This window comes from Sorex araneus, chromosome 4, assembly GCF_027595985.1.
Source record: "Sorex araneus isolate mSorAra2 chromosome 4, mSorAra2.pri, whole genome shotgun sequence".
Lineage (NCBI taxonomy): Eukaryota > Metazoa > Chordata > Mammalia > Eulipotyphla > Soricidae > Sorex > Sorex araneus.
In genome coordinates this window covers 35,660,863-35,687,682 of record NC_073305.1, presented here as the reverse complement: position 1 = coordinate 35,687,682, position 26,820 = coordinate 35,660,863, and the positions used below count along the sequence as shown (strand labels likewise).

At 48.0% G+C, this 26,820-nt stretch overlaps 1 protein-coding gene across 1 annotated transcript in view; it reads right to left on the bottom strand.

Annotated features, from left to right (window-relative positions):
• The window catches only part of MLH1 (mutL homolog 1), a 35,586-nt gene that overhangs the window by 1,925 nt on the left and 6,841 nt on the right, over positions 1–26,820 (bottom strand). The window contains exons 6-17 of the mRNA XM_004614579.2: positions 25,653–25,744; positions 24,077–24,119; positions 23,609–23,697; positions 21,361–21,473; positions 18,288–18,381; positions 17,292–17,445; positions 14,244–14,620; positions 12,040–12,188; positions 4,193–4,301; positions 3,567–3,630; positions 965–1,129; positions 267–359 (exon numbers count right to left, since the gene is read on the bottom strand). Coding sequence (XP_004614636.2) covers positions 267–359; positions 965–1,129; positions 3,567–3,630; positions 4,193–4,301; positions 12,040–12,188; positions 14,244–14,620; positions 17,292–17,445; positions 18,288–18,381; positions 21,361–21,473; positions 23,609–23,697; positions 24,077–24,119; positions 25,653–25,744 — 1,542 coding nt within the window. The remainder of the gene's footprint in view (positions 1–266; positions 360–964; positions 1,130–3,566; positions 3,631–4,192; positions 4,302–12,039; positions 12,189–14,243; positions 14,621–17,291; positions 17,446–18,287; positions 18,382–21,360; positions 21,474–23,608; positions 23,698–24,076; positions 24,120–25,652; positions 25,745–26,820) is intronic.

The following is a 26,820-nucleotide window of genomic DNA, read 5'->3' as shown; positions in this document are numbered from 1 at the left end:
AAAGAACCCAATACTTTAATATACGGAGGTGCTTCAGATGTTTCAATTCTCAATGGAGGCCACAGACAGTTGAAGGGTAAAAAACTGTGACTTTCAGTCACTGAAGTTACGTCTGAACTGCTGACTACTGCTGGGAAGTGGGCAGAATGAGGAGGAATTTTAACATTTCCACCATCATTCCACATGAAGGATGGCCGGGTGCCCTCTCTCTCCTGCGAGTACACTCAGACCCCGTTTGCACAGTCCTGGCCTGGCCAGTCACGTACCTCGGTGGCGAGCCGCAGGATGAAGATAGGCAGACCCTCCAGAGGGGGGACGTAGTTGTCGATCAGCAGCGGTAGTCCCACCAGGTTTCCCTCCTGCTTGAGAAAAGCCACAACCAGGGCACAAAGGGTCATGTAGCGCCAGTTTAAACAAACTCCACCTCCCCGGGCTCGCTTCAGGCCTTCCCCTGGTCCCTGCCGCTGTGGGTGACCAGGTGCTTGGCTGCGCTGAGCCCCAGGGGCAGTGACTCAAGCTGTGAAGAGCTTCTGTCCCGACACACATCCTGCCCGGCCACCTTTCCTCTAGTACGGCTCACCAGCCAAAGGACATCCAGAGGGGAAGATTCAAAGATGGAGGAGAAAGAGGAAGAAACAGGAGAGAAAGGCGCTAAGCACAACTGACACATGAATGACTGCGGCATTCATGTGTCCCCCTTAGCCTGAAAACAGGATGGCTAACAGAAATAACTGACACAGAGGGATGGAGGTGGCATACATGTCTTGCTGCTTAGAAAGGGCAGCCTTTCAACCCACAACTCTGAATAAAATGCACCAGAGAAAGGATGGGGAGATGGTGCTAAGGGCTGGCGGCACTGCAGGGTCCCCCAAGCAAACCCCCCTGAGCACTGCTGGCTGTGACCGAAAAACCAAATGCCCCATGAGGTGAGAGGAACAAAGGCATCGAAAAGGCCCTTCCTCACCTCATCGATTTCCAGGGAGAAATAGTCCGCCAGCATCTCAGCCTTTTTCTTCAGAAACTCAACAATGTACTCGGCAAGACCTTCTTTGGGGCCATCTTCCTCCGTCCAGCCACTCTCAGGACTCTCTAAGGCGAGCATGGCAAGGTCGAAGAGGGGTGCGGGCTCCTAGGAAAGAGCGGGCGCGTTAAGGAGCAAGCCAGAGAGGGAATCCAGATGCCAGCCGCACAGCACAGACAGGCTGCAGCAGGTCCCGGTCTCTCCTGGGACAAGCGCGGTTGTCTTGGTCATCTCACTCCCCCTCTCCTCTTCCACAGAGCGCTGAAGAAGCCATTTCCTTTTATGTCTCTAGAACATCACAAGGCTAAAGGATAACTAGCACCTGAACAATAAAATATGTGTGCATGTGTGTATTAATAAGATTAAATCAAACAGTACATCTGCTGAGGAAAAATCTAATGTGAGAAATAAGATGCCCTCATTTTCTTCCATTTTCCCTGTTCTTAACTGTTGTTACATATGTATTTCTATGTGTTACAAACCAGTTACTATCTTTTTCATACTAAGAATTAGTCATGGAACCTAGAAAACTAAAACATTTATGCACTCAATCACAGAATTTTTTTTTTATTATTCTTTTTTATTAGTGAACCCAGGTAATGCAGAACTTGGATCTTGGACTCTGGGCTCAATGGGATCCGGAAGCAGAGATCCTCTGCCTGCTTCCCCCAGTCTCTCGCCACCCAGAGGTCACACCCATAAGCCACCTCCTGCCGGCGCCAGATAATCTCTAAATGTAATTAGCAAATTCATTCTAGTACCATATAAAAAGGAAATCACGTATTTCCAGATTCATAGTAGGAACACAAGGCTGGTCTGACATGAAAATCAAATGTGTGTTACCAAACTGAAATGAAAAAAAAAAAAACCATACAATGAATGGGTACAGAAACAGTATTAAAAAAAATACCAACACTGGGGCCAGGAGATGCCTCAATGGCTAAAGCCTCTGAGTGCATTCTCCAGGGCTCCTGTGTGCACTGAGCTCTGCTGTCTGATCCCCACAATGCGCAGCCAGGAGTGTGTAAGCATCAGCATGCAAGAGTCCGACCCCTGGCGTGCAGGTATACAAACTGTCTAAAGGAGTATAATCCCTGGTGAGCACCACACCAAAGATGCAGGCAACACAACTATCCGATCCTGTGCCATCACATTAGCTGAGGGCGGCAGGGAGGTGCGATGTGTGGGGAGGTGGGGGACTGTGGTTTAGGTACCCAGCATCTACTCAATAAAACACCAAGCAAATCAGGACCTGAAGGGAACTGCCCAGCCTGATAAAGGGCATTAACTATAAATGGTCACAGCATACTTCGTGGTTAAAGATGAATACTTCCCCCAAATGCCCAAGAAAGAGAAGAATTTCAGTTCTCTGCACCTCCAGTCAACACCTGACTCATGTTCTAGTCAGTGCAATCAGGAAAGAGGAAATGAAGTGTCCGGATTTGACAGGAAGAAATGAAACAGATGCCATGGTCACCTCTGAGCCCAGAGCCCCACGTGCAGAGCTGGGAGTCTGTCCTGAGCACGCGCAGGCCAAAAAGAAGTGAAATACTAAGGGCTACATCTAACAAGATTTCCCTCCACTAGAGGTGACATAGGAACAGTGGTGGAGGACCTTGAGCACTTTGGATAGGTGCCCATAAGTCTTAACACATTTTAAGCCATGATGTAACCAAAACTGTAATAAAGTCAATTATAAAAAAAGATTTTGGGCATATTACAGGGCTAACAGCGCCTGCCTTGGATGCAGCTCCCGCAGGTTTGCTCTTATGCACCATACACGGTGCCCTGAGCCACACCAGGAATGATCCCTGAGTACATAGCCAGGAGTAAGCCCTGAGCACTGCTGGGTGTGGCCCAAAGCCCACCTACAGATGATTTCCTCCAAACGATCTATAGAGACTGAACACAATACCAGTAAGAATCTGAGAAAGTGCTTTTGTAGAGTATGTCAAATACAGAAAATACAGAAAACGAGATACTACAATTTGAACTCTAAATTAGACAGTGAAAAGGTTTTTGTAAGAAATGAACTAGAACGAGTTAACATTAGAATTGGGACTGTATTTGGGTCACTGGGATTTAGAGCATTTCTCAACCACCTGGTCCAGTGCGCCCATGGGGTATTCCAGGAGGCCACAGGTAAAAAAGCCTTATAAATGGGGGGCACAGCTTGAGATTAGGGTGCCGACCAGTAGGACAGGTGGCATAAGAAGGAAACAAGTTCAGAAGGCGGTTATGAGTGGGCAAAGGTTGAGAGACAATGCTTTGGAGAATGCTTATTTTCACTTTCATCTTTATATAAATTTTCTTAAACGTATGTATTATTAGCTTCGTTATTAACACTAAATATTTTAAGCTGGCTACCAAATGTCTCTTCTGCTTCATATAAATTATTAAAGATTCACTATATATAAACCACATAATACAGAATTTAAGTGTATTCAGAAAAATTTACCAAACTACAAATAGGATACCAGATTAGAGCTGTTATTTTCAGAAATAACTAGTTCTTGAAATGAGAAGCAGGAAAAAAAAAACTTACCGATAACCTTAGAACCCCAAAATTGGCAAAATCATAAATGAGTATCTGGTAGAACAGCTCTTCACTGGGGAAAGAAATAAAAATGAAGTTACTCTAAGGAAAAAACTGAATCCATGTTCTAGAGCCAAGCAATAAAGACAAAATGAAAAAAAAAAAATCAGCCCTGATACAGAGAGGACGAAATGATGGTTCTGCGCTGTGGAGGAACCTGGCTAAGCATTAATCAACACTCCCATGCTTCTAAAAGCTGGTGCCCCCACAAGCTGATCAGCAGCCCAGGCTTCCGTACAGAAGCTAAAGCCTTAAGACCATGTCTGGCTGCCTTCTCATGTCAATTCTTTGCTCTTTTTTGTTTTTACAACTCCCTGCCCCCCCCCACCCCCTTTCTTATTTTTTTTAGAAACTTCCAGATAAGTAGCACTGTCCCACTTAACAGGTGGGATACTTGTAGGAAAGCCCCCTGCCCCCTAGTGACCTAAACAGGAAGTGCTTGAGCCTGGATCTGAATCATGGTCTGAGTCCCATCCCTGTCTGCTCCGACTCCCTCATGCCTCCTCCTGCTCTCCGCCACTCTCCCCCTCAACGTGCATCTGCAGCCCCATTTTCTTCAGGCACTCGTGGTTTACCTCAGTTTGGTGGTGTTGAGAAGGTATAACTTGGTCTGATGCTGTGCCAAGGCCCACTGAGGATTCACACAACCCACAAACGAGTGGTTATTCAGCATCTCCCGGAGTGCTGGAAGACAAAAAAATTAAGTCACTGCATTTTATCAATGCCTTTCATATCCCAAAGTCCCAAGCAGCAGAGCTGAGATGAAGCTGCTGATGAAACACAAACAAGACCAAATCTACCTCGTCTTTATCGACGTATTTATTGTGATTGATTTCTGAGCCACACTTGGCAATGCTCAGGACTTATTCCTGGTTCTGTGCTCAAGAAATCAGATGTAGTGCTGGGATTTGAACTGGGGTTGGCCATGTTAAAAGGCAAATGCCTTAACCCCTGTACTCTCTCTCCCATCTTCTTACCTTTGCAAGTGCAAGGAGACTGTCAAAAGATTCATGACTCTTCCGTGATCTCAACCTAAGACCTACTTAGATCTACTTCCCAGAGAAACACTACAGCCAACTTTATCACAACTCACCAGAGGAACCTCAGAAATTACACAGTTTAGCTTTTGAGGCTCTGAGGCCCATGTGGAGATAAAAAACAAACAAACCCCAAAGCCTTCGATGGATCTGAAATGGGCACAAGGGGCCTAATGGAGAGAGACCACAGAGCTGCATCCTCAGTGAAAAGGAAACACTGGTATAGTCAATGCCCACATAGGGCCTGGGGACGGGAATAATGAAAACCACTACACCCCGGGAATGTGTAGCCATCAACTGGTGCTAACATCCTTTTGCAGCCAGGATTCAGGATTCATATTAAGCAGACTTCCCCAACACATGATATGGGCATTTTAATTTAAACTGATGCCCAGGCTGACTATTCCATATCCCTGAGCAAATCAAATTTGTATTCAATCCAGGCTTCAAATAATCCCACACAGTGAGGTACTGGCCACAAGCAGTCAAAACATTAACAAAACACACAGACAAGTCATGTGTGTTTAATTCGTGAAGAAACCACAGAGTTTGATCAGCAAACAGGAGCCAGGAAGTTATCAGCAACGTAGATAAAATAAACGTGTTCAGTATGGTTAAGATATTAAAATAATAAGCAATATGTAAGTAGCAGAGTTCCAAAGGAACCAAAAAGTTTCCAACAGTGAAAAGTGTATTTACTGATATTAAAAGTCAAGATAAAATTAACTTTAAACATTGAAGTTGGCAAGGCAAATGACAGGAAGCTTACTGGAAGGGATTACTCAGAATGCAGTTCAGAGAGACAGGTGGAAAATATGGGAGATATTACATAGCCTAAAAAATTAAAAAAAACAAACAAACCTATAGTCCAAGTTGCAAAGGATAAAGAGACAATATCTGATGACTTTGAGGACAAATATCTGAAAATATGCTAGTAATGATAAAAGGCAAAGCCTCAGGTTCGAGGGAAGTCGAACAAACCCCACACCCAGTGCACATAAAACACTGCAGGACCCCAAAGAAAAAAGACCCAGAAAGCACTCGGAGACAGGCGTATGGTCACCCATACTGCTGGACTGTCATCAGCGACAGCAGAAGCTAAAAGAAATTAACAATACCAAGAAAAAATAATGGACAACCTGGAATTTTATTATTCAATAAAATTGGGAGGGTGGGGGAACTGGGGGTTGAATCCCACCCAGCAGTGCTCAGGGACCAAGTCAGGTGCCTCAGCTGCTGCGCTGTTTTGCACTGCCCCAGCCTGGTAGTTTAAACCCAAAAAGAAAAAAAAAAGTTTCAAAACAAAGTCAGACGAAAGCAAAGCCAAGTTTGCCACCTCGGGCTGCACGGAGGCAGACCCTGAGAGTGTGAAGGGAAAGAAGCACAAACACGGACAGACGAGAATGACGACGTGTAATGGAACAGGAAGACGTTCTCCTGGAAACCGGGAATCAAACACTAGTCACAGAAGATGCTGTCCAGACAGGGATGAAGTGTAAGCATCTTAGGAGACAGTCTAGTGATAAAGTATCTTTATCACGGGGTTAGGGAAGGATTTCCTACATAAGATTGGAAAACCAAGCTCTAAAGAACAGCGCATAAAAAATCTGCCTATTTCAAAAAAAAATCAAAGACGTTCTGTTAATAAAACAAGTATTCATGAAAAATATGCAGCTAGCGGGAGATGTTTTCATGTAACTAATTTCATGTAACTAATAAACTGACCACATATATTAAGAACTTCTGAAATCAGTTAGAAAAGTCCCCAAATTACAAACGCACGTAAAAGATCTGAATAGGCAGCTAACCTAAGAGGAAACATACTATTCAATTTTATCAGTGACCAGATAAATGTGAATAAAAACCTTTATCAAATACCATCTCACAACTACCCAATTAGTAGAAAGTCTGGCATTCTCGAATACAGAGAGAAAGTAGAGCAAAAAAAAACCTTAGTCATAGGAGCTGGAGCGAGAGTACAGTGGGTAGGGCAGTTGCCTTTAACACAGCAGACCTGGGCTCGATTCGTGGCATGCCATATGGTCCCCTGAGTACTGCCAGGAGTAACTCCTGAGTGCAGAGCCAGGAGTAACCCCTGAGCACTGCCAGGTGTGGCCCTCGCCACCCCCCTCCCCCCAAAAAAACGCCTTAGGGACACTGCTGGTGGGGATGGGGACAAAGTTACACAATCTCTTCAGAAAATTACCTGCCAGGCCGGAGTGCAAGCTTCACATGCTAAGCTCTCTGGGGAGTGACCTTAAGCTCCCCAAGACAGACCCGCAAACCAAACAACAACGACGACGACAACAACAACAACAAAACAAACAATTGCTATGTTATGACCACTGGGTCCTCTCCATGGCTGAGTGAGGCCTGTAGGAGGAAGGAGAGAACAAATGTCCTTCAACTGTCCTTCCAACAGGGACTTCTTCCCTCCTTGCTTTTTGGGTCACACCTGTTGATGTTCAGGGGTTACTCCTGGCTGTGCACTCAGGAATTATTTCTGTAGGTGCTTAAGGGATCATATGGGATGCTGGGGATCAAACCCTGGTTGGCCGCATGCAAGGCAAACACCCTACCCGCTATACGATTGCTCTGGGCCCAACAGTGACATCTCTTACACACAAAAAATGAGCCAGCGCACCTAAGACAAAGGAACTGTAGGAATACATGCACGCATATGTGCACCGTGAATTGAAGCACTGCAAAAATACGCTAATTTCATTTCTATAAAACTTAAGCTTGTGAAAGTAAACAGTAAACATTTTAGGACTATAAACAGGACAGTGAAACAGAAAGTAGAAAGTAGAGAAGGCAATCCCACCACCTGGGAGCATAATCACCCCTCAGGGAGAGGGCGGGGGACAGAGTCGGGGAACTGCACACAGAGGCTTCAACCTTGATGCCAAGGCTGATTCTGGGGCAGGTGTCTGTGTACCTCCTCTACACATTTTACATGTTTTGTTTGGGGCCACACCCAGCCACGCTCAGGGGTGTGCACTCCTGGCTCTGCACTCAGAGATTGCTTCTCATTTTTTTTTTTTTAATTCAAAGAATTAACCCCACCGTGAAAGGTCTAGAGAAAGACGGAAGGGCTGGAAGGTCGGGGGCAGTGAAAAGCCTATGCATGTTTTGCTCTAGTTTTTGAGAGCTTTGGCCACCACAAATGAATGCCCGGCTTTGTTTTGTTTGGGGAGCACCCTGGCAGTGCCTGACACACCATGTGTGGAATCCGGACCACAACGATCCTGGCTTGGTGCTTAGGGGCACTCCCTGCATAGTGCAGAGAACTACGCAGTAGCAGGCATCGAACCCTGGTCTTCTGAATGCAAAGCACATGCTCGAGCCCTTTCGCTACTTCCCCAGCCAAGATTTAAGTTCTGGGTAACTCCGATCTCTGCCCCTCCCCCCTACTTAGAAAAGGAGATCCCCTCTGTTCCCACTGGAAACTCAGTGTCTCTGCAGGATGCGCTGTGTAGGTGGAGAAATGGTCCTTTTGAAAGCTGGAGAACATCAAATAAGCTAGTGTAATGAGGCACTGGAGGAAAGAGAAAGCTACATAATCCACTAAAAAGAAAATAAGGTCAGAGACTTCCTTGCAGGGTTTTGCACGGAACTCTGTGGCACATCCACAGCGAGTGAGGCAGAGCTGAGCCCCAGCAGGGGAGGGGGTACGTGCTCCTGACAGACCCGCCTCACCTTTCACCTGGGCAGACGCAAACCCAGAGGTCAGGTAGGGCCCTCTTCTGTGCGCGCCCACGCACCTGGGTCTCTTCATGGCTCCCTCCGGCTGCCAAGGACCTGCATTTCATTCTTCCCCACGGGCATCCACAGCCTCACCTGACCACTTGGCCAAGGATCCAAAGGGACAGATCCCTACAGGCCCCGCCCTCAAGAAGCAGCAAAGGAAGCCAAAGTCTCAGAAGGGGACCCCGCCCCCCCGTGCGAAGATTCTCAGACTGTGGGCACCATCCCTGAGGGGATGCATGTGGAGGCCGCTGCTGCCAGAGAAATGGCCCAAATTCAGGACTGACACCTTCATCTGATCACCCCAGCTCCGAAGCCCCCAAAGCATGCAGCCACATCTGCAGCCGCACAACACCTCCAAACTGCACAGAGCAGATGTCCCAGGAGAAACGGGAAAACCGGATGGGAAAATTGAGTAGCAGCCCTCTAAACTCGACGAGTGAATGCAGTCACACGGGAGGCCCAACTCACACCTAACAGCTCAGTGAACCCTCAGGCAATGGCCCTGGCAAACCCTTCTGGGCCTGCTAAGGGAGCAGGCTGTTGGGGGGCAGAGGGGGGGTGAAAACTAGGGACACTGGTGGAGGAAAGGGCACATGGCAATGGTACCAGTGCTGAAAACTGAATCCCTGAAACAACTGTATTGTGAACAACTTTGTAAATCACGGTGTTTAAATAAAGTTTAACCAGTGCTGGTATGGATACAGGGAGATAGGGACTCTCATTCATCGCTGGTGGGAATGTTGACTAGTGCAGCCTTTCTGGAAAACAATATGGACATTCCTCAAAAAACTAGAAATTGAGCTCCCATCTGACTCAGCAATACGACTCCTGGGAATACAACCTGGGGGCCCAAAAACACAGCAGAAACACCATCTGCATTTCTTGGTTCATTACAGCACTATTCACAATAGCCAGAATCTGGTAACACCCCAAATGCCTGAAAACAGATGACTGGATGAAGAAACTGTGGCACATCTACACAATGGAATACTAGGCAGCTGTTAGGAAAAATGAAGTCGTGCAATTTGCTTGCAAATGGATGGAAATGGAAAGTATCATGCTAAGTGAAATGAGTCAGAAAGAGAGGGACAGATATAGAATGACTGCGCTCATAGCACAGCAGGTAGGGCATTTGCCTTGCACACGGCCAAACTGGCTTTGATTCCTCCGACCCTCTCGGAGAGCCTGACACGCTACCGAGAGTATCCCACCCACACGGCAGAGCCTGGCAAGCTCCCTGTGGCGTAATCCACATGCCAAAAACAGTAACAACAAATCTCACAATGGAGACGGTACTGGTGCCCACTCGAGCAAATCCATGAGCAATGGGATGACAGTGCATTAAAAAAAAGAAATAGCATGAGACTAATATCCAAGTCCAGGAAAAACAGGGCTAGGAGGACTGGTCATGGTTGGAAGCTTGCCACAAGTGTGCTGGGGGCAAAGCACAGTTAGGATAGAGAAGGGACCAGTATGACAATAATAGTTAGAAATGATCGCTCTGGGTAAGAACTGAGTGCTGCAAGTAGGCAAAGAGACATACTAATAACCTATCAGTATCTGTATTATAAACCATAATGCCCAAAGAGGGGGAGGGGAGAGAGAGAGAGAGAGAGAGAGAGAGAGAGAGAGAGAGAGAGAGAGAGAGAGAGAGAGAGACAGACAGACAGACAGACAGACAGACAGACAGACAGACACAGAGACAGAGAGAGAGGCAGAGCAGAGCAGAGCCTGCCACAGAGGTGGAAGGGGGGTGACAGGAGGGAAACTGGTGACATTGGTGGCAGGAAATGTACACTGGTGAAGGGATGGGTGTTGGAACATTATATAACTGATACCAAATCATGAACTCAATCTTGTAACTATCTCACTGTGATTCAATGATTTTTTTTTTCTTTTTGAGTCACACCCGGCGATGCACAGGGGTTACTCCTGGCTCTATACTCAGGAATTACTCCTGGCAGGGCTTAGGGGACCATATGGGATGCTGGGATTTGAACCTGGGTCGGCCACGTGCAAGGCAAACGCCCTACTCGCTGTGTTATCGCTCCAGCCCCAATTTTTTTTTTTTTAAATCAAGTTTAAAATGAAAAAAGCACACAGGAAAGGCACGGCAGACTTTCCCAAGCCGCTGCAAACGAGCAGTGACCGACAGGAAACAAGAGGCCACCGTGTCGGAATGGCTGTCTCAGAAGCGTGAGAACGGTGGGAACGGCACAAAATTGCTCCTCAGAGCCTCGCGCCTTTCCAGAGTTAACCTGGAGTTTGCACTTTAGGATATCACGCTCCTGAAATCTAACCAATTTAGTCATGAAACGTGGGACGGGTCCAAACCGGGAAGGCCACGGCTGGCTGTGCAGCCCCAAGGGCAGAGCCGCCATCGGAAGCCCCGGACAGTGAATCACGTGCTTGCCCAGGGAGCAGAGCCAAGCTGTAGTGAGGGTCAAGTCTCCCTGGCCCGGGGAGGGAGTGGACACCGCAGGGGTGCTCCTGGCAATGCGTAGGGAGGCGGCGATGACAACCTCCAGGGGTGCTCAGGGGAGCACGCAGCACCAGGTCAGACCTCGGGCCTTGCGCGTGCGCCAGCCCTCTGAGCTCCATCCCCAGCCCGCTGCCCCCGTCTCCTTCCTGAAACCAGAGTCGAGTAGAGCAGCAGAAGCCACAATAGCTTCCACACGCCAGCGTCACGCAGGCCTCTGGCAAGCGATTTCTAAAGAGGACAGCGACCTGTTACTTTGTCTTCAGGAAATAAGAATCTCTAGAGAGCAGGAGAGGTCAGAGGGCTGCGCGCTCGCCTTAGAGCACAGAGGAGGCCTAGATTGGACCCCTGAGCACTGCCAAATGACCCCAAGCCAAATGGGAGCAACAGAAAACTCCACCAACCCTCTACTGTATAACAAGCATTTTGTGGATATTTTTTTTTCCTTTTTAAAATAATGCTTTCATTTATGAATGCCATGTATGTGTTCATTTCAGACCTCATTCCACAGTGCTCAAGGCTGACTCCTGGCTTCGTGCTTAGGGGCTGCTCCAGGCCATGCTCCATGCTCAGAAGACCATGAAATATGGGGACCTGATTCGGGCCTGCATGCAAAGCCCACACCCCGTCTGCCGAGTCCTCTCTCCCTGACATTTCACTCTCAGCAGCACAATAATCTATACAATGAATCTCACTTTTCAGAGAAGGAAAAACCGAGGCGCAGAGAGGTTAAGTCAGGAGTCTAAGGTCGCACAGCAGCAGGGGTGCTCCCAGGGTACGAACTCGGAGCCGGGAGGTCTGTGTGCTGCCAGCAAAACTGCAAACCCCCTTCCAGCCACAGGACTAGAATGCTGCCAGTGACTCCCGGCTTTGATCTGCAACTAAAATTCCCCTGAAGGCTATTTCGGCAACTGCCCTGCTCCATCTCCTGTGTTTTGGTGAGCATGCCAGTGAACTCTAATTAAAACCAGAGACTACTTCTCCCCCTTTCTCGCCTCGTGGAAAACTAGCGTGTCAGCCGCTGCTGAGGAAGCAAAGGAAAAGTATGCTCGGCACAGGGCCGTGGCCACCCTCCCAGAAACGCTTTCTGCAGCCCCCGCCTTCCCCTCTGCAGTGCCGCCCCTCGAGTCCCGGGCAGGCCACGGCACTTACGTACTCTCATGTCCCCGCTGGTTTATTTCTTCCTGGAGGCTCAGGACACTGGTGAGGTTAATGATCCTTCTCCGGGGGGTACAAGCTGCGGTCATTTCCTTTCTGGAATCGTCTTCCACCATTTCTACATCAGAGCCTTCCCGGTGTCTCTTTCTACAAGGAAGAGAAGAAACTGGCAGCGTGCACGGCTGTTCTTCGTTATTATTACTATTCTGACTCCTGCAGGGCGCGGCTTCTCTCTGCCGGTTGTGTGCAGCTGTGGAGGCTCCCGAAAGCTGTGGGACGCAGGGTTCCTGGCACCCTGCTTGATCTGACAACCCCGAGCACCCAGTGCAGACTGAGGGAGGCTCGCTCAGCGCTGTGGACGGACGTGTGAGCGCGCCCTGCCAAATCTCACTTATCCTCTGCCTGCCCATCCGCCAGACCCTGTTCCAGTGCAAACCACGGCGGTGGCCATGACCAAGTGCCTGCCCTCATCACGCTTCCTAAAGGGAGGGAGTCAGAGAGCTCCTGACGAGAGATCCTTCAAGTAGCAAGAAACGCAATGAAGAACCTAAGGAAAAGGAACAGAAGTGAACAGTGGGGAGGGAAGAGGAGAGAAATCGATTTATTTTCTGTGCCATGATTTCTAATACTGTGAATGACAGGACTTTAAGTGAAAAGGATCACAGAGGCCTCTGGCAGAAGAGACACCTGAGGTGAAGCCTGAGTGACATGAAGCTAGAGTCTTCCCCAGCCATGCGGCGATGGGTCCAAGGGCGGGCGGTGAGCAGCCCCGAAAGTGCAGCCGAGCACCAAGGGCGGCACAAGACGCTCCAGGAGGATGGATCCCGAGCACGTCAAGCCTGGAGCTCAGCAAGGGTGCAACTCTCTGACTCTGGAGGGGGGGGACGATTTCCTTCACTGCTGCATGGGGAAGAGCCTGCGATGCTAATTTCACAAGTGATGAACACTTGTGAATAATACTTAGAATAATAATACTTCCCTGGAAGACTGTTCAGAGCTTGGACAGGGAGGAGCGCCAAGTACCTGGCATGCTTTAACATTCTCCAGGGAAAACAGCTTTAAAAGTTACGGTGCCTGGCTAAGAAATGAGAAAACTGGAACAAACAACTCATTTAAGCTCCAACCGTCAACTGGTGCCGAGGTTCTGGTGGCCTGCATGAGTGCCCAGAAAAAAGGCTGACTGTGGGGATGGAGAAACCATGCAAAGCTGGAGGTCCTTGCTCTGCACGCAGCTGAGCCCAGTTGGATCCCTGAGCCAGGAGTAAGCCCCAGCACTTCTGGGTGTGGCCCAACAACTGACCCATGTCCCGTTCCCCTCGTGCCCTGTAACAATAACCCAACCCCTACTGACAGATCTAGGGAGCCATCTCTACAGACCCTGCGGAACGGACACCTAACAAGTCCCACTCGGTCACTAGTACAGTCTTCACTGCCCACTCGCTCTCTCTCCACCTTCAGCTTACGGGTTTCGGGGAATTCTGTAATTTGAGCTGAAATGGGTTCGAGCGGTTTTGAGTGGAACGATAGAGAATCCTCATATATGCAAGCTAGTTGACACTTTTCTCCCTAATCACCTCTGCTGTTGAGGCTTTATCAAAACCACTATTGCTAGAGGGAGATAATACAGCAGGTAGAGAGCTGCCTTGCACGCAGTCAACCTGGGTTCCATCTCCAGCATCCCATATGGGCCCCTGAGCGCTGCCAAGAATGATCCATGAGCACAGAGCCAGGAGCAAACCCTGAGCACCACCAGGCGTGGCCCGAAAACAAAAGCAAAAAAAACAGGGACTGGAGAGCAAGTACCGTGGGTAGGGTGCCCGGGACACAGTCGACCTGGGTTCGACCCCTGGTATTCCATACGGTCCCCACCAGCCCTGCCAAGAGTGACCCCTCGGAGCAGAGCTGAGTACCTCCAGGTGTGGGTAAAAGCAAAACCAAAAAATTCTTAATGAATACAATATTTGATTGTTCTTCTGAAACTTTTTTTTTAACTCATGTCTAGAATTGTGACATTACCTTGGAGGCCTCAGGGCTGGACCCCTGTCAGGCCACGGACAAAGGCGGGAGAGAACAGGCCGAGGCACCGCCACACTGGAGACTGGGACAGGTCAGACAGACAGACGGTGTAAGACGCCCCCGACAGGTCAGTCTGGGGCAGTTTTCCCAAAGAACGGAGCTGTGCTATTCCCCCCAAATTCATACCTGGGGTTGTCCGGACTAGAACGGGGGCTTCGCTTCTCCGATCTGCAAGAGGTCTCCTCGGCAGCAGCCCCCTGCAAGCCCTGATCTTTGGCAGCCCCTTCCGCCGGGGCCGGGAGTTCCAGCATTTCCTCGTCCTGCTGCCTGGCCCCGCCACTGGGAGCGTCTGGCTGGTCTTCCGGGCCCGAGGCCTGGGGCCGGGCAGCCGGGGCCGTGCTCAGGGGCTGCAGAAAAGCATCCAGCTTCTGTTCCCGGGAGTCGGTGCGAACCATCTGGTGAGCATAGACCTTCTCGCCACTTCCAGAAGCAGATGAGGGGCCCACACCCGAGGCAGACTTGATCACCTCCCCAGAAGGGCCGGCAAGGGCTGGCAGTAAAGTCTGTGTCCAAAAAATGGGAAGATTCAGAACATGATTATGGAAGTACAGGAGCCAACACGGAGCAGAGTGGGAAAAGGAAAGAACCAGGTATAATAAATGATCATCACAAAATTCTCAGAGAAGCAATCTGACCAAAATTCCAAATATAAGACATGACAAAGGTAAGATTCAAAAATTCAGGAAAATTCTCAGAATATTAAATGCTAGAAATGGTGGGGCTGGAGCGACAGCACAGCGGGTAGGGCATTTGCTTTGCACGCGGCTGACCCGGGTTCGATTCCCAGCATCCCATATGGTCCCCTGAGCACGGCCAGGGGTAATTCTTGAGTGCAGAGCCAGGAGCGACCCCTGAGCATCGCTGGGTGTGACCCAAAAAGAAAAAAAAAGAAAGAAAAAGCTAGAAATGGAAACATTGGTATAAAAGTCAAATTTTGGGCAATGTATCTATGCTTAAGTATGTTACTTAAATATATTTTACAAATATACTTAGAATTTATTACTTAACCATAATAATACAGTATAGTATTTAAAAAAATACAGTATAGTATTAACTACATTGATAGTGTGGAATGTTTTTATTCTCCCAGACAAAATTATTTTTCCATTAAATACTAACTCATCGTTTCTGGTGCCCCCAGCTCTTAGCAGCCATAATTCTATCATCTGTTTTTAAACAGACATATTTCCTAGCTCTATGTATCAGAAAGGTGTAAAAGCAAAGACCACCCAGTAGCAATGAGGACCTCTGATCCCAGATTATAGTCTCTAAATACCATTTTCTACTCGAGAAGCTCCTCGGAGAAATGGCTAATTCCAGGGCTTGGGCTGGGAAAGTACAGAGAGAGCCACAACAGTTTGTCTTGCCAGAAACAAGGAAACCATTAAACACTAAGTGAGTCATGACAAAAATGCAAGAGCAGCACCTCAAAGAGGCATCCACTGGCCTAAAATGGGAATGCAAGCATGAAAAAAAGGGAAACGAAGGGCCAGCAAGGCTGCATAGTACGGCAGGGAAGGCACTTGCTTTGAACGCAGTTGACCTGGGGTCACTGACCACTGGGACCCCGTGTGCCCGCCCCCTGAGCCGTGAGCCCCTGAGCTCAGAGCCAGGAGTCAGCCCTGAGTACAGCCAGGCATGGTCCAAAAGCCAAAAAGGAAAACGGCTATAAGCAATTAATTACATCATATTACTTAAACAGTGACGCCAAACTCCAAGAGAGAGAAAAGGAGAGGGAGAAAGGAAGACAGGGAGAGGAGCAGCCATTAAAGATGACTGGAGCTCGCAAGGACGAAAATGCATCCTCTGTAAATCAATAAAGGGCTGGACCATCCACTAGCCATGCTTTCCAGTATGAATTGGTCTATTTCAAGAGAACCTATAACAACTAACAACTGAGGAAAGTTACTCTACATAGAAAAGTTGAGTTAGTGCTCAATCAATGATTCTTTCAAAATCCTATTTATTTTTACAGTGTTGGTGACTGAATGTGACTCCAAGCCTATAGGGCATATACTCTAATGCTAAACCACATCCCTGATCTAGAAAATCATACTCTGATAATCCCTGAGAAACAACTGATTCAGGTCCTGATGAATGAACAGCGAAACATTCAGCTACTGATGAGGAACGTGACAGGAGGCATGGTGGCCGCCCCACCCCAACTCTGCTGGCGAGCATCACAAGTGGGATGTGGTTGCTGCTGGGACGTGAAAGGATGCACATGGCATCACCCATCTAGAATCCTCGCCCAAAATACAGAATTCTGGACAGAAGCATGCTTCCGGATGTAAGCTCCGGCCAACAGGTATACGCAGCCTTCCCCTCACTGGTCTCTGGGCCTCACTGAAGCCCGAGCTGCCGACAAGCTCCACTGTAATCTGACGGGGAGCAGGACTGTGCACTGTTCCTATGGGGAGCACAAACCCTTGCTGCCTTCCATAAACCCAGCACTGCCCAGAATCACAGCATGTGGGAACAGAGGGGTCCCTGCAGATCCAATGAGCCAATCTGCTTGATGGAAAACTGAAGCCCTAAAAAGGTGGGGACAGCTTGGACTCACAAACGGGATGCCTGCAAGGGAAGGGCCCTGTACAGACACAGTTCTGCTCTTTCTCTCTCCACTGCCTGCAAGCTGGGGATGACCCGTTCCACCTTGACTGAGGAAGACACGGAGGGAGGCATGGAGGGGGTGAGGGGTGAAATCAGCGACAAGGGCAGTGACAAGGGCAGTCACTGGGTCTCTGCCGTGAGACCCTGCTCTTTCCACTGTGCCACTGCCTGGACCCTGACCCCCACTTTGGCCCTGCCCCTGAGAGATCAGCCATCCCTTGACCTTCTCAGAGGGAAAGGGTCACGTGTCAGAGCATCTGCTCTGCCACCGCCTTTGTTCCTTCTTTTCCTTTTGGTTTTGGGCCACACTCGGCGGTGCTCAGGGATCACTCCTGGCAGGGATCGGGGGACCCCATGGGATGCCAGGGATCGAATGTGGGTCGGCCGCATGCAAGACAAGCAAGCGCCCTGTCCACTGTACTATGGCTCGGCTCCTTTGCTGCCGAGTCTGTTTCCCCCGCAGTCACTCAGGGCCCAGAGGGGGGCAAGGGCAGCATCCCAATCCCTCGGGCAGGCGCCAGGAAGGGCCTGCTGCTCAGGTACGTCTTCCCGGCCCCTCACCTGGGTGTAGTACATGCGGGAGGAGTTGGAGCCCAGGAGGCGGCTCTCGATGTGCTGCTGCACCCGCTCCAGGATGCTGTCCTCATGCAGGAAGTGGACCTCGTGCTTGGTGGGGTGCACGTTGACATCCACATTCTGGGGGCTGATCTCCAAACTGGTCAGGGGGAGGAAAAGGGAATGACGGATGAGCTTGGACGGCGGGGAAATGGGGAAAAGAATCTGGGCTCCTGAGCTAGGTCGTTTCCAGGAGCCTGGGAGGGGCCCAATGACACTGACAAGTCTCGGGAGCGGAACGCAGATGCCAGCTCTGCTGAGGTAAGGGCTGCGGGGCTCTGGGCAGGCCACAGCATCCCCGCCTCCCGTTCCGCAGCTGGAAGGTGGATTTGAGATATGGGGGGATTACGCCCACCGAACACACTTTGCATGTACTTCGCATATTTGTTATATGCTTTAGAGTAATATAAAAACTTAAACCATTATTACCATCACTCCCAAACTAGAAAGAATTTCTTATTACACAATCTGGGCCACGTCACTTAACTTGTCTCATCTAATAACCATGAACGCTTATTTTAACCCTTAGTACAACCCTTATTACAACTCTTATTTTTCAGGATGAGATGAGGATCAAGACAGGTGAGAAAACTTGCTGTCATCAAAATTTAAAACAGAGGTCAGTTTAAACACTTCTTTAGCTATGACCTCCAAATGCATTCTTGCATTGATTTGAAAATGGAGGTTTCACAACGTGAGGTTTCAGGTGCTGGAAGGGCCCCAAAGGAGGTGGTTTCTTAGCCACATTCTGGGCCAAGAACACAGTGAGTGAAGGAGGAAAGGTGCGTCTTCTGCCCATACAAGGGACAGGACACCCTTTCACCAGTGCCTTACGGGGTACCCTTGGGTCAGCCTCAGCAAGCCCCTGTCTTTCAAAGAAGAAAGAACCAGATCATTTCTGTTCCCTGTGAGTCACGAGCGGCGGGTGTGGTATTGCGTTACCTGAGGTACAGGAACGGGTGTGTGTTTTTGGGCAAGTACGCGGCATACACTGTTTCTATGGCTTTTCGTAAGGAAGTTGACTCTACCAGCCGATCTGAAAAAAGGGGAAAAAAAAACAAACCCAAAGGAAAGCAGTTAGGTGACAGGTGTGCACTCACACCACGCCGAGGACTGCCCGAAAGGACGACAGCTCTGGAGTGACACGCACAGCAGAGCCAGGAAGGAAGTGCCTCTAAAGGAGTCACTGTCACCCAGCACAGAGGAGGGCGTCGCATGGGGTGCTCCCCCCTTGTCTGGCCTGCAGAATGATGGGGCAGTACATTCTGCTCCCGACTTCCCTGCCCTCAGTCAGCCCAGGTGGGCAGATCTGCTCGGCCCAGTGGGCCAGATGACATCAGCTCACACGATTTTTATCCTGCTCCTTCATGCGGGTGACACATCACAGGTACCCTGTGTGTGCCAAACAGTGCAGTGAGGGGAGCGGTTTCAATACTGGGGTGCAAACTGAGTCACAAAGGATCAGAATGGGTCTTCTCAGCAGTTGGGCGACACAGAAAATGGCATGTGTTCATAGTTTAATTTTTTTTTTTCCCCCATAGGGGTTGCAGTTGATCCACCTCCAGCAAGTGGTTCTGGGTACTGAACCAAAGTCAGTGATACACACGCCACGTGTCTTAAACCCTGTACTAACTCTCTGGCCTTCAGTAGATGTTTAATACAGGAAAGGAGGCAGACTTGAGGGGAAACAATAAAAGTTAGGAACGAGCAGACTAAATCAGAAGATTACCTAGTTTCAGAACACACAGCCCTTTCCTGTCCTTGACAAATAACCTGCTGATGGATCCACTGCTGGTGTGGCCAGAGATGTGGTGCATCATTACTTCCTATCAGTAAAGTGGGGGTGATCTGGGGCCAGAGCGATAGCACAGCGGGTAGGGCGTTTGCCTTGCACTCGGCCAACCTACGTTCAATCCCCAGCGTCCCATATGGTCCCCTGAGCACCACCAGGAGTAATTCCCAAGTTCAGAGCTAAGAGGAACCCCTGAGCATCACTGGGCATGACCCAAAAAGAAAAAAAAAATTAATTAAAAATTTAAATAAAAATAATTAAGTTGGGGTTGATCTGCAAAATGTTAATCTCTGCATGCTCCCTCTATCCAGGCCCCTCAATAATGTCACTGCACTCTGTGGCCTGGGTCCTGGGCAGGCCTGGAAAGGACAACGGCACAGCTGGAGTTGCCCAGCTGAGGCTTCCTGCCCTAAGCCACGGCCTGATGACTGTTCTTTGTCCTGGACACCTGAGAGAGCATGCAAGTGTGCCGTGACCTGAGTGACACGAGGAAGAGCTGACACCTCTTCACTACGTGAGGAGCCTGGCCGCCTGGTCAGGTGAGCTGAGGTTACCCGAGGCCCCGTGCTTAGGGCCCCGGCAGAAGCACAGGTCTGGCCCTGGCCCTCAGGCTGAGCTTCGCAAGTTTATTCTACAGCCAACCCATGTGTTACCAAGCAGTCTTCCTTCATGGTTAGGAAAATACAAATGCAACACATTTTCTGCGCCTTGATCAAAGCAAGCTTTGTTATGCCTTACGTCCTCTCTGCAGAAGTAGGTTTTAAAAAAAGAGGATCTGTTAATATAAACCAGTGTACCAGACTGTACCAGCAAAATATGAGCTCTTTCCTGTTTCTTTATTACTTTGAGCAATTGTTGGGACATTTGTAGCTGATTATTACAATAAGTGGAAGGGGTAATATACTATTTTTCTGTTTGTTTTGGAGGCCACACCCGGCAATGCTCAGGGGCTACTCCTGGCGGGATCCATATGTGGTGCCAGGGATTGAAGCCAGGTCGGCTGTACGTAATGCAAGCATCTTACCGCTATACTTTATCTCTGGCACAGGAATATAATTTTCCATGGCAAGCAAACAAAATATCAAAGAATTATGACTTGCTTTAAACAAAAAGGTGAAAGAAATTAGATAATAAAAATAATAGATTTTAATTCTTGATGGAAAATTCAGAGCATGTTTAAATTGCCCGCTGTGACCCTGTCACCTTCTCAAAAGCTTATAATGGGATATCATGTAAAAATGAGGCAGAATGCAAAATAGAATTTACTAAGTAGCAATCATGTATGCAATCTGTTGATAGAAAACGAAAGATTGGCGAGGAAGGAGAGAAAAGTCCATTTCGTGAAATTTTACCCTGATTTCCAAGACTACTTTCTGTATTAAAAATGATTTTATTTATAAAGAGAAATCATGGGATCAAAAAGAAAATTCTGAACTGAATCTATGCTTTGCATGCAGGAAACCTGAGTTTGATCCCCACTGTCAGAGGAGCCCCCAGCAGGCAGGAGAAACACCTACTGCAGCACCGATAGTAGACCCCTACCCCCACCCCCGCTCCAGGGGCCCTCCTCTCAAAAGCAGAAAATGTCAAGACATAGCTTTCATTCTATTTTGTGCTGCCATGCATGCCACACAGCTAAGTTCAACTTTCTGTACTCTAGTTTTGTGGGCTACACCCAGTTGTGCTCAAGGTTTACTCCACTGCACTCCAGGATCATTCCTGGGCAAGGTTCAGAGGACCAGATGGGACACCAGGGATCGAACCCGGGTCAGTTACATGCAAGATCGGTGCTCTACCTGCTGTCCTCTCATTCCAGGTGCTACTTTCTGTGCTTTAATGACATTTGCTATGTAGGAGGCCTTCGCCTGCTCCCCACACAGCTGCAAACACAGGACCTGACCTCAGGAGAACAAAGGCCCACCTCTGGCCTGTGTGGAAGGCCACCAATGCCAGCAGGTGAGGAAGGTATGCTGGCTACTGGGGCACTGACAGGCGCTCTCTCAAAAGCAAGAACCGTGTTTTCCACTGTCAGCTAGCAACGAGCACCCATCAGAGGGCTGCGCACACTGACAGGAGAAACTATAAACGCTTCCCGAACTGATAACCACAACTTTACCATAAGGCTTCCCTGGGTGCTCACACACCTGTGGACGAGGAATTGCCCCGTGGTCCCATCAGATTCCCTTCTGAACAGACTCCCTCACCTGATTCCAATTCACTTACGATTGATGAAGAGTAAGAAGATACACTTCTTCACCGAGTAGTTTGCGTTGGAAATGTAGCCTTTCATTTTGAAGCCCAGGGTTTTATCCTCACACTCAACTTCTATCAACTCGCTGGTTGGGGACAAAGACAAGACTTTGAGGTTTTTGAAAAAGCTGGGAAATCTGAGCATTATGAAGAATCAAAGCGGAAACTGCCCAGTGAGAACTTCAGGGACTCGGCTGCTTGAGATCCTTTGGTCCAACCCCATGTCCCTGCACAACCACCTGTCCACTCATGTGTCCACCCACCACCTACCCCAGGCCTGACTTGGTATTCTCAAACCTATCTCTACATCAAGCACAGCTCAAAATTTGACGATGCAGGGACAAGTCCAAGCCCGGAGGCCTATTTTACTGAAAGTTTCGTGTACCTTAGTAATGACCGTAGACGTTTACACACCCTCATCTCTGCTAAATTTGTGATACTGACGAACGCCACAGTGGGACTCCCGGGTGATAACTCCCAGGGTGTGCGCGTGAGATTCACAGGCAAAGGGAGGTTCGCGCCAAACTCACTCTTTTCTGCCTCTGGCCTTCCTGAGCACGGGTCCCCTTGCCTGGAAAGCTCTACTCCTTACCTGCTGTCATTACCTCACTAGCCGCCCCTCACTCAGGAGTTGCTTCCCCAAAGAACCTGGCCCCACACGTTCTCCCATTGTGAGTGATATTCTTACCGGTCTTTCCAACTACAATGACTCCTCTGGGTGCAAGAATCATAATCTGCTTCACGCCTGATTTTCTCCACTCTAGAACCTAGCATGCGCTAGAACTTCAGCAGCGGGGAGTACTCACTGAGCACTTAGCAGCACCCACCGACACTGAACTGCCACAGCTGCTTCTGCAGGTGGCTCAAGAGGCTGTCGTTTCAGAATCTGACATTGTAAATTGCTGCTCCAGATAATTTCTGATTTCTTATAGTCCCAGAGGTTTCCAAACACTGAATTTAGAGTCTTAAAAAATTTAGTTAAGACATCCTTCGAAGTTTTGCCAGGGCCAGAGAGGATAGGTGTTTCCTCTGCACACAGCTGACCCGGGGTGGATCTCTGACACGCCATATGGTTCAGGACCCCCCATGATGCCTTAGGCAGAGCAAGGAGTAAGTGTTGAGCACCACTGGGTGTGGCTCAAAAATAAAAACAACAAAAAAACATGTTTTGCCATACAGTTAAACACTGTGCATTCCAACTGAAGGCACAGATTAAAATTTAGCACTTACTTAGGAAGAAAGGGTGATTAAAAACAAATGGCCAATTCCCCAATTAGGAAGTTGGTTTTACTTAAGGAATGAATCACATTTCTCTCAAGAAGAAAACAGGCTCCAGGATTACTACTGCTTTTACTTTCTATGGAGGAAGGCAAGTTAGGGGCGCTCTTGTTCATCTGTGTGCGCCCACCATCTGCTGTAAGCCTGGCTTTATGGAAGGGGTTCAGTATTTCTGCCTAATGTGATGACAGGCACTTAGGGTCTTATAAAGTCCTGCGATTTGACTAGAAATCTGAGAGTAAAATGGTGGTTTCCACAATCTGAGAAGGCTGCCAGACGAATTCATAAAGCAAGCTGTTTCCTGTCTATGTGATCCTTGACCATGAAGATTTGGTGACGCTATAAATTTGCTTGCCACTCGTCAAGGAAGTCGTTTAAGGGGAGGAAATCTTTCCTTTTATCTCCTGACATTCTTACTTTCTGGCACAAAGCCTGGAATATAGGAAGCAATCTACAAATGCTCAGTGATAATAAATGAAATCCTAAAGTAACCTTATGGTGAAAATACAGGAAATGAGGGAGCACTGCAAAAGGACAGAATTCTACGACGCTATAAACACTATGCTGACAATGACAAAGAGTCTTAAAGTCCGACTATATCTACAGAGGTTCCCCAAGCTTATCTGCCCTCTTCTCAGGCAAGGGGTGGGGGATGCAAATTGTTCCCATGTCAAGACGATGACTGCCCCTGGGTCATTTCAGCACTTCCCAGCTGGCAGTGTCGCCCACTCGGGGAAACACTAATCTCGAGATAAACATGTACCAAGAAGTGCTGATTGCATGCAATGACTGTTGAAAATCCCGAGGCGGGCCTGCATATTTGATTCAAGTAAACTCTTAGAGCAAATAAACGCTCACTTGACAGACCCCAAGCTAATGTGATTAAATGATAAACCAAGCCCTGGAATGCAAAATGTTTCCTTAACATAGGTTATTAACATACCGACTAACAGCATTTCCAAAGATGGAGCGAATATTATCAACAGTCGAGGCATTGGGCAGTGTTCGAACATCAGCTACCGTTTCACCCTGCTGATAAACAAAGCAGAAGAGACAACTTAATGCCTCAGTTCTGACTAAATCCTTACCGGTGAAAGAAAACTATTTAAAAAAGAAAAAAGCTTCTATTAAAATAGGGAACCTCGGGGCTGGAGGTTCCCTATTTTAATAGAATTAGAATAGAATAGAATACCGCACAGCGGGTACGGTGTTTGCCTTGCACGCAGCCGACCCTGGTTCGATTCCCAGCATCCCATATGGTTCCCAGTGCACAATTCCTGAGTGCAGAGCCAGGAATAACCCCTGTGCATCACTGGGTGTGACCCCAAAAAAAAGCAAAAAAAAAAAAAAAAATTAAAAAATCAAATAAATTAGGGAACCATCCCCAATAAATCAAGAACTTTCAACTTACTTTTTTAACCGAGAAACTAATGCCTGAATTGTGTATTGAATACCTGCAAAGAAAAAAAAAATTAAGTACAGAGTGGCCAAAAGCACAAATCACATCAGAGCCCCATATTAGTTTAAAAACAAACAAAAATTAGTAGAGTTAAGTGACGTAAGCAAAGATAATACAATCCAATCATTTCCCATATCTTGTTTTACTCACAGGAAAACAAGGCATCAGAGACTTCGTAAAGATTGCAACAGTCAATTTGGCTAAATCAAATGAAAAGAGGACCCCACTTTTTTTTTATAGTTTGCTAACTAGACTCAAGAACAATCTCCATACAATCTCCTCCCCACTGGAAATTTTTATTTTCAGTGTCCTAAAGTTCTGTTTTGAAAGCAGGAGATCTGAAAACCTCACTTCCACAAGTCCAGTTCTCTTATTTGCTCAGAGCCCCTAACACCCCCCAATTCCATCCTTCCCAGCCTCAGGTCTTGCCCGTCTCCCCTTGGATGGCCATCACTTATTACTCCTCCCTCCACAGATGCCACACACGGAAGAACTATGTCTAATAAAAAGCATTTCCTCAGTAGCAATGAATTATTTCCTTAACTTCGAACTATAACAACCAGTGAAAATTAATTTTTAGGAGATAAAATTCAGACATTGATTATTTTTTGTCTTGATTTTTAGGCCACACCTGGTGTGTTTGGGGCTGGCACTCTTCTCAGGGATCACTCCTGGGAATTGAACCCAGGGTCTGCCACATGCTAGGCAAGTGTCCTTCCCACTCTCCTATCACTCTGGCAGCTCAGCCTTAATATTATATAGCACCAGGGAAAAAGCAAAGCAACTTCTGGAAGTCTGTGCAAATGTTTCATTCACCTTAAATTTTATTTTTTGAAATAGTAAAACCCATCTCTGTTACAAGCCAAGAATATCCAGGAGTCCAGGGCCACGCTGGAGCCACTGGTGGAGCAGATTAAATCTATCCTAGACATGTTTCCCCCAGAGCCATTCCTTTCTCCTTTTGTCAACACGCCCGGATCTTTGCTTCAGAAAACTCCCTTTCTCCTAATCCCCGCAGATGTATCCCCAGTTAGTCTGCCAATCAATCTAACGCATCCCTGCAGACGCCAGCATAGGATGGGGAACTCAACCTCTCTTCAGAACGACTCAAGCACTCTCCCCAAAATAGACGCTTGAGCAGAGCAGGGGAAAGAACAGAAGCAACAGGAGTTGAATTACTACATACTAAGCCCCTCATCCTGGCTCCCGTACGCCCCAAAGAACAGCTGTCCACACTTCTGGGTCGTGGTAACTAACTACCAGCCTGCCAGTAAGTTTCTTTGGGGTTCAAGTCGGCCGGGTCTCTCTGTTCTGTCACTCTAACGACTTCACTGAGGAAGATGCCAGCTGCTCTCTTCTGGGAAGATAAGAGGAAGGGCCCACTGGTGACAGAACCTTGTCCAGAAACGACTCATATGCCACTACAATTGTTTTCCTTCTAGCACAGCAACTCTCAAGTGGTAAGCATCGGAACGCATTCCCTTGGCAAGACAAGCTCAAAGGTCCACTCTCAGATTGTAGATTGTACCTGCCAACAACTTCCAAAATTTTCCCATACTCTTCACTTGGGTTTTTTAAAGCTTTTCTTCTCGTGGATATATTGTAGAACAGGTCCTCCACCTAAACAAAAACATCGATTTTTTTTTTTCCTTATAAATTCATGAAAGTACATAGCAATAAAAGTCTTAGGCTAGGCAATCAAGCAGTGAGTCTTAGTACATTTACCCACAGCACAGATCTAAGCAGGGATTTGCATGTGTTGGGCCAGGAGGTGATTTGCTGGAGGGGAGTAAGAGGCAGGGTGGCCTGAACCAAGAAATAAAGGAAATAAAGCCGGAACTTCCCTTGCTTCTCGCGTTCACTCACTGCCTTCTCATAGACAGTGGAGGCAATCACTATGAGATCTTCGCTTTGTGCTGGGAACAGGAAGATAAACAGAGTCTTGTCAGGATCCTATGAGGTTTTTGTTTGTGTTTGTTTGCTTACCCAGCCGTGCTCAGGATCGTGCATATTTTAGAGGAGCAAACATAAACTTAACAATTCTAACACCACATGGCACTCAAATGTCATTCTGAATTGGGGGATTTTTTTTTGGGTGGTGATGACGGTGGAGCCTCCTGCCCCCGCACAATACGACCTCGAAACAGCTAATAGCCTTAAGTTCTCCCTCTTGGAGAACCTACTGAGACAAGCTACTGAGAGTATACTGCCCACCTGGGAGAGCCTGGCAAGCTCCCCGTGGCGTAGTCATATGCAAAATACAGTAACAGATACATATATATCTCTCGGAGAGCCCAGCAAGCTACCAAGAGTATCCCGCCCACACTGCAGAGCCTGGCAAGCTCCCCGTGGCGTACTCGATATGCCAAAAACAGTAACAACAGGTCTCATTCCCCTGACCCTGAAAGAACCTCCAATCGTTGGGAAAGACGAGTAAGGAGAGGCTGCTAAAATCTCAGGGCTGAGTGTTACTGGTGCCCGCTCGAGTAAACTGACAAATGTTTTTTGTTTCATTTGATAGGTGAGAAAATTTGAGACAAAGAGGCATTAAATAAATGGCATACAAGAGTGGCAAGACTGGGACTTGAACTCACATCTTCTGGAGTGAAGCTTACGGTTCTTTCAATTTCAAGTACCCTGCCACTAATTCCTGCCATCTCACTAAACTCTCCCAGTCTCTTGAAAAAGATGAAGAA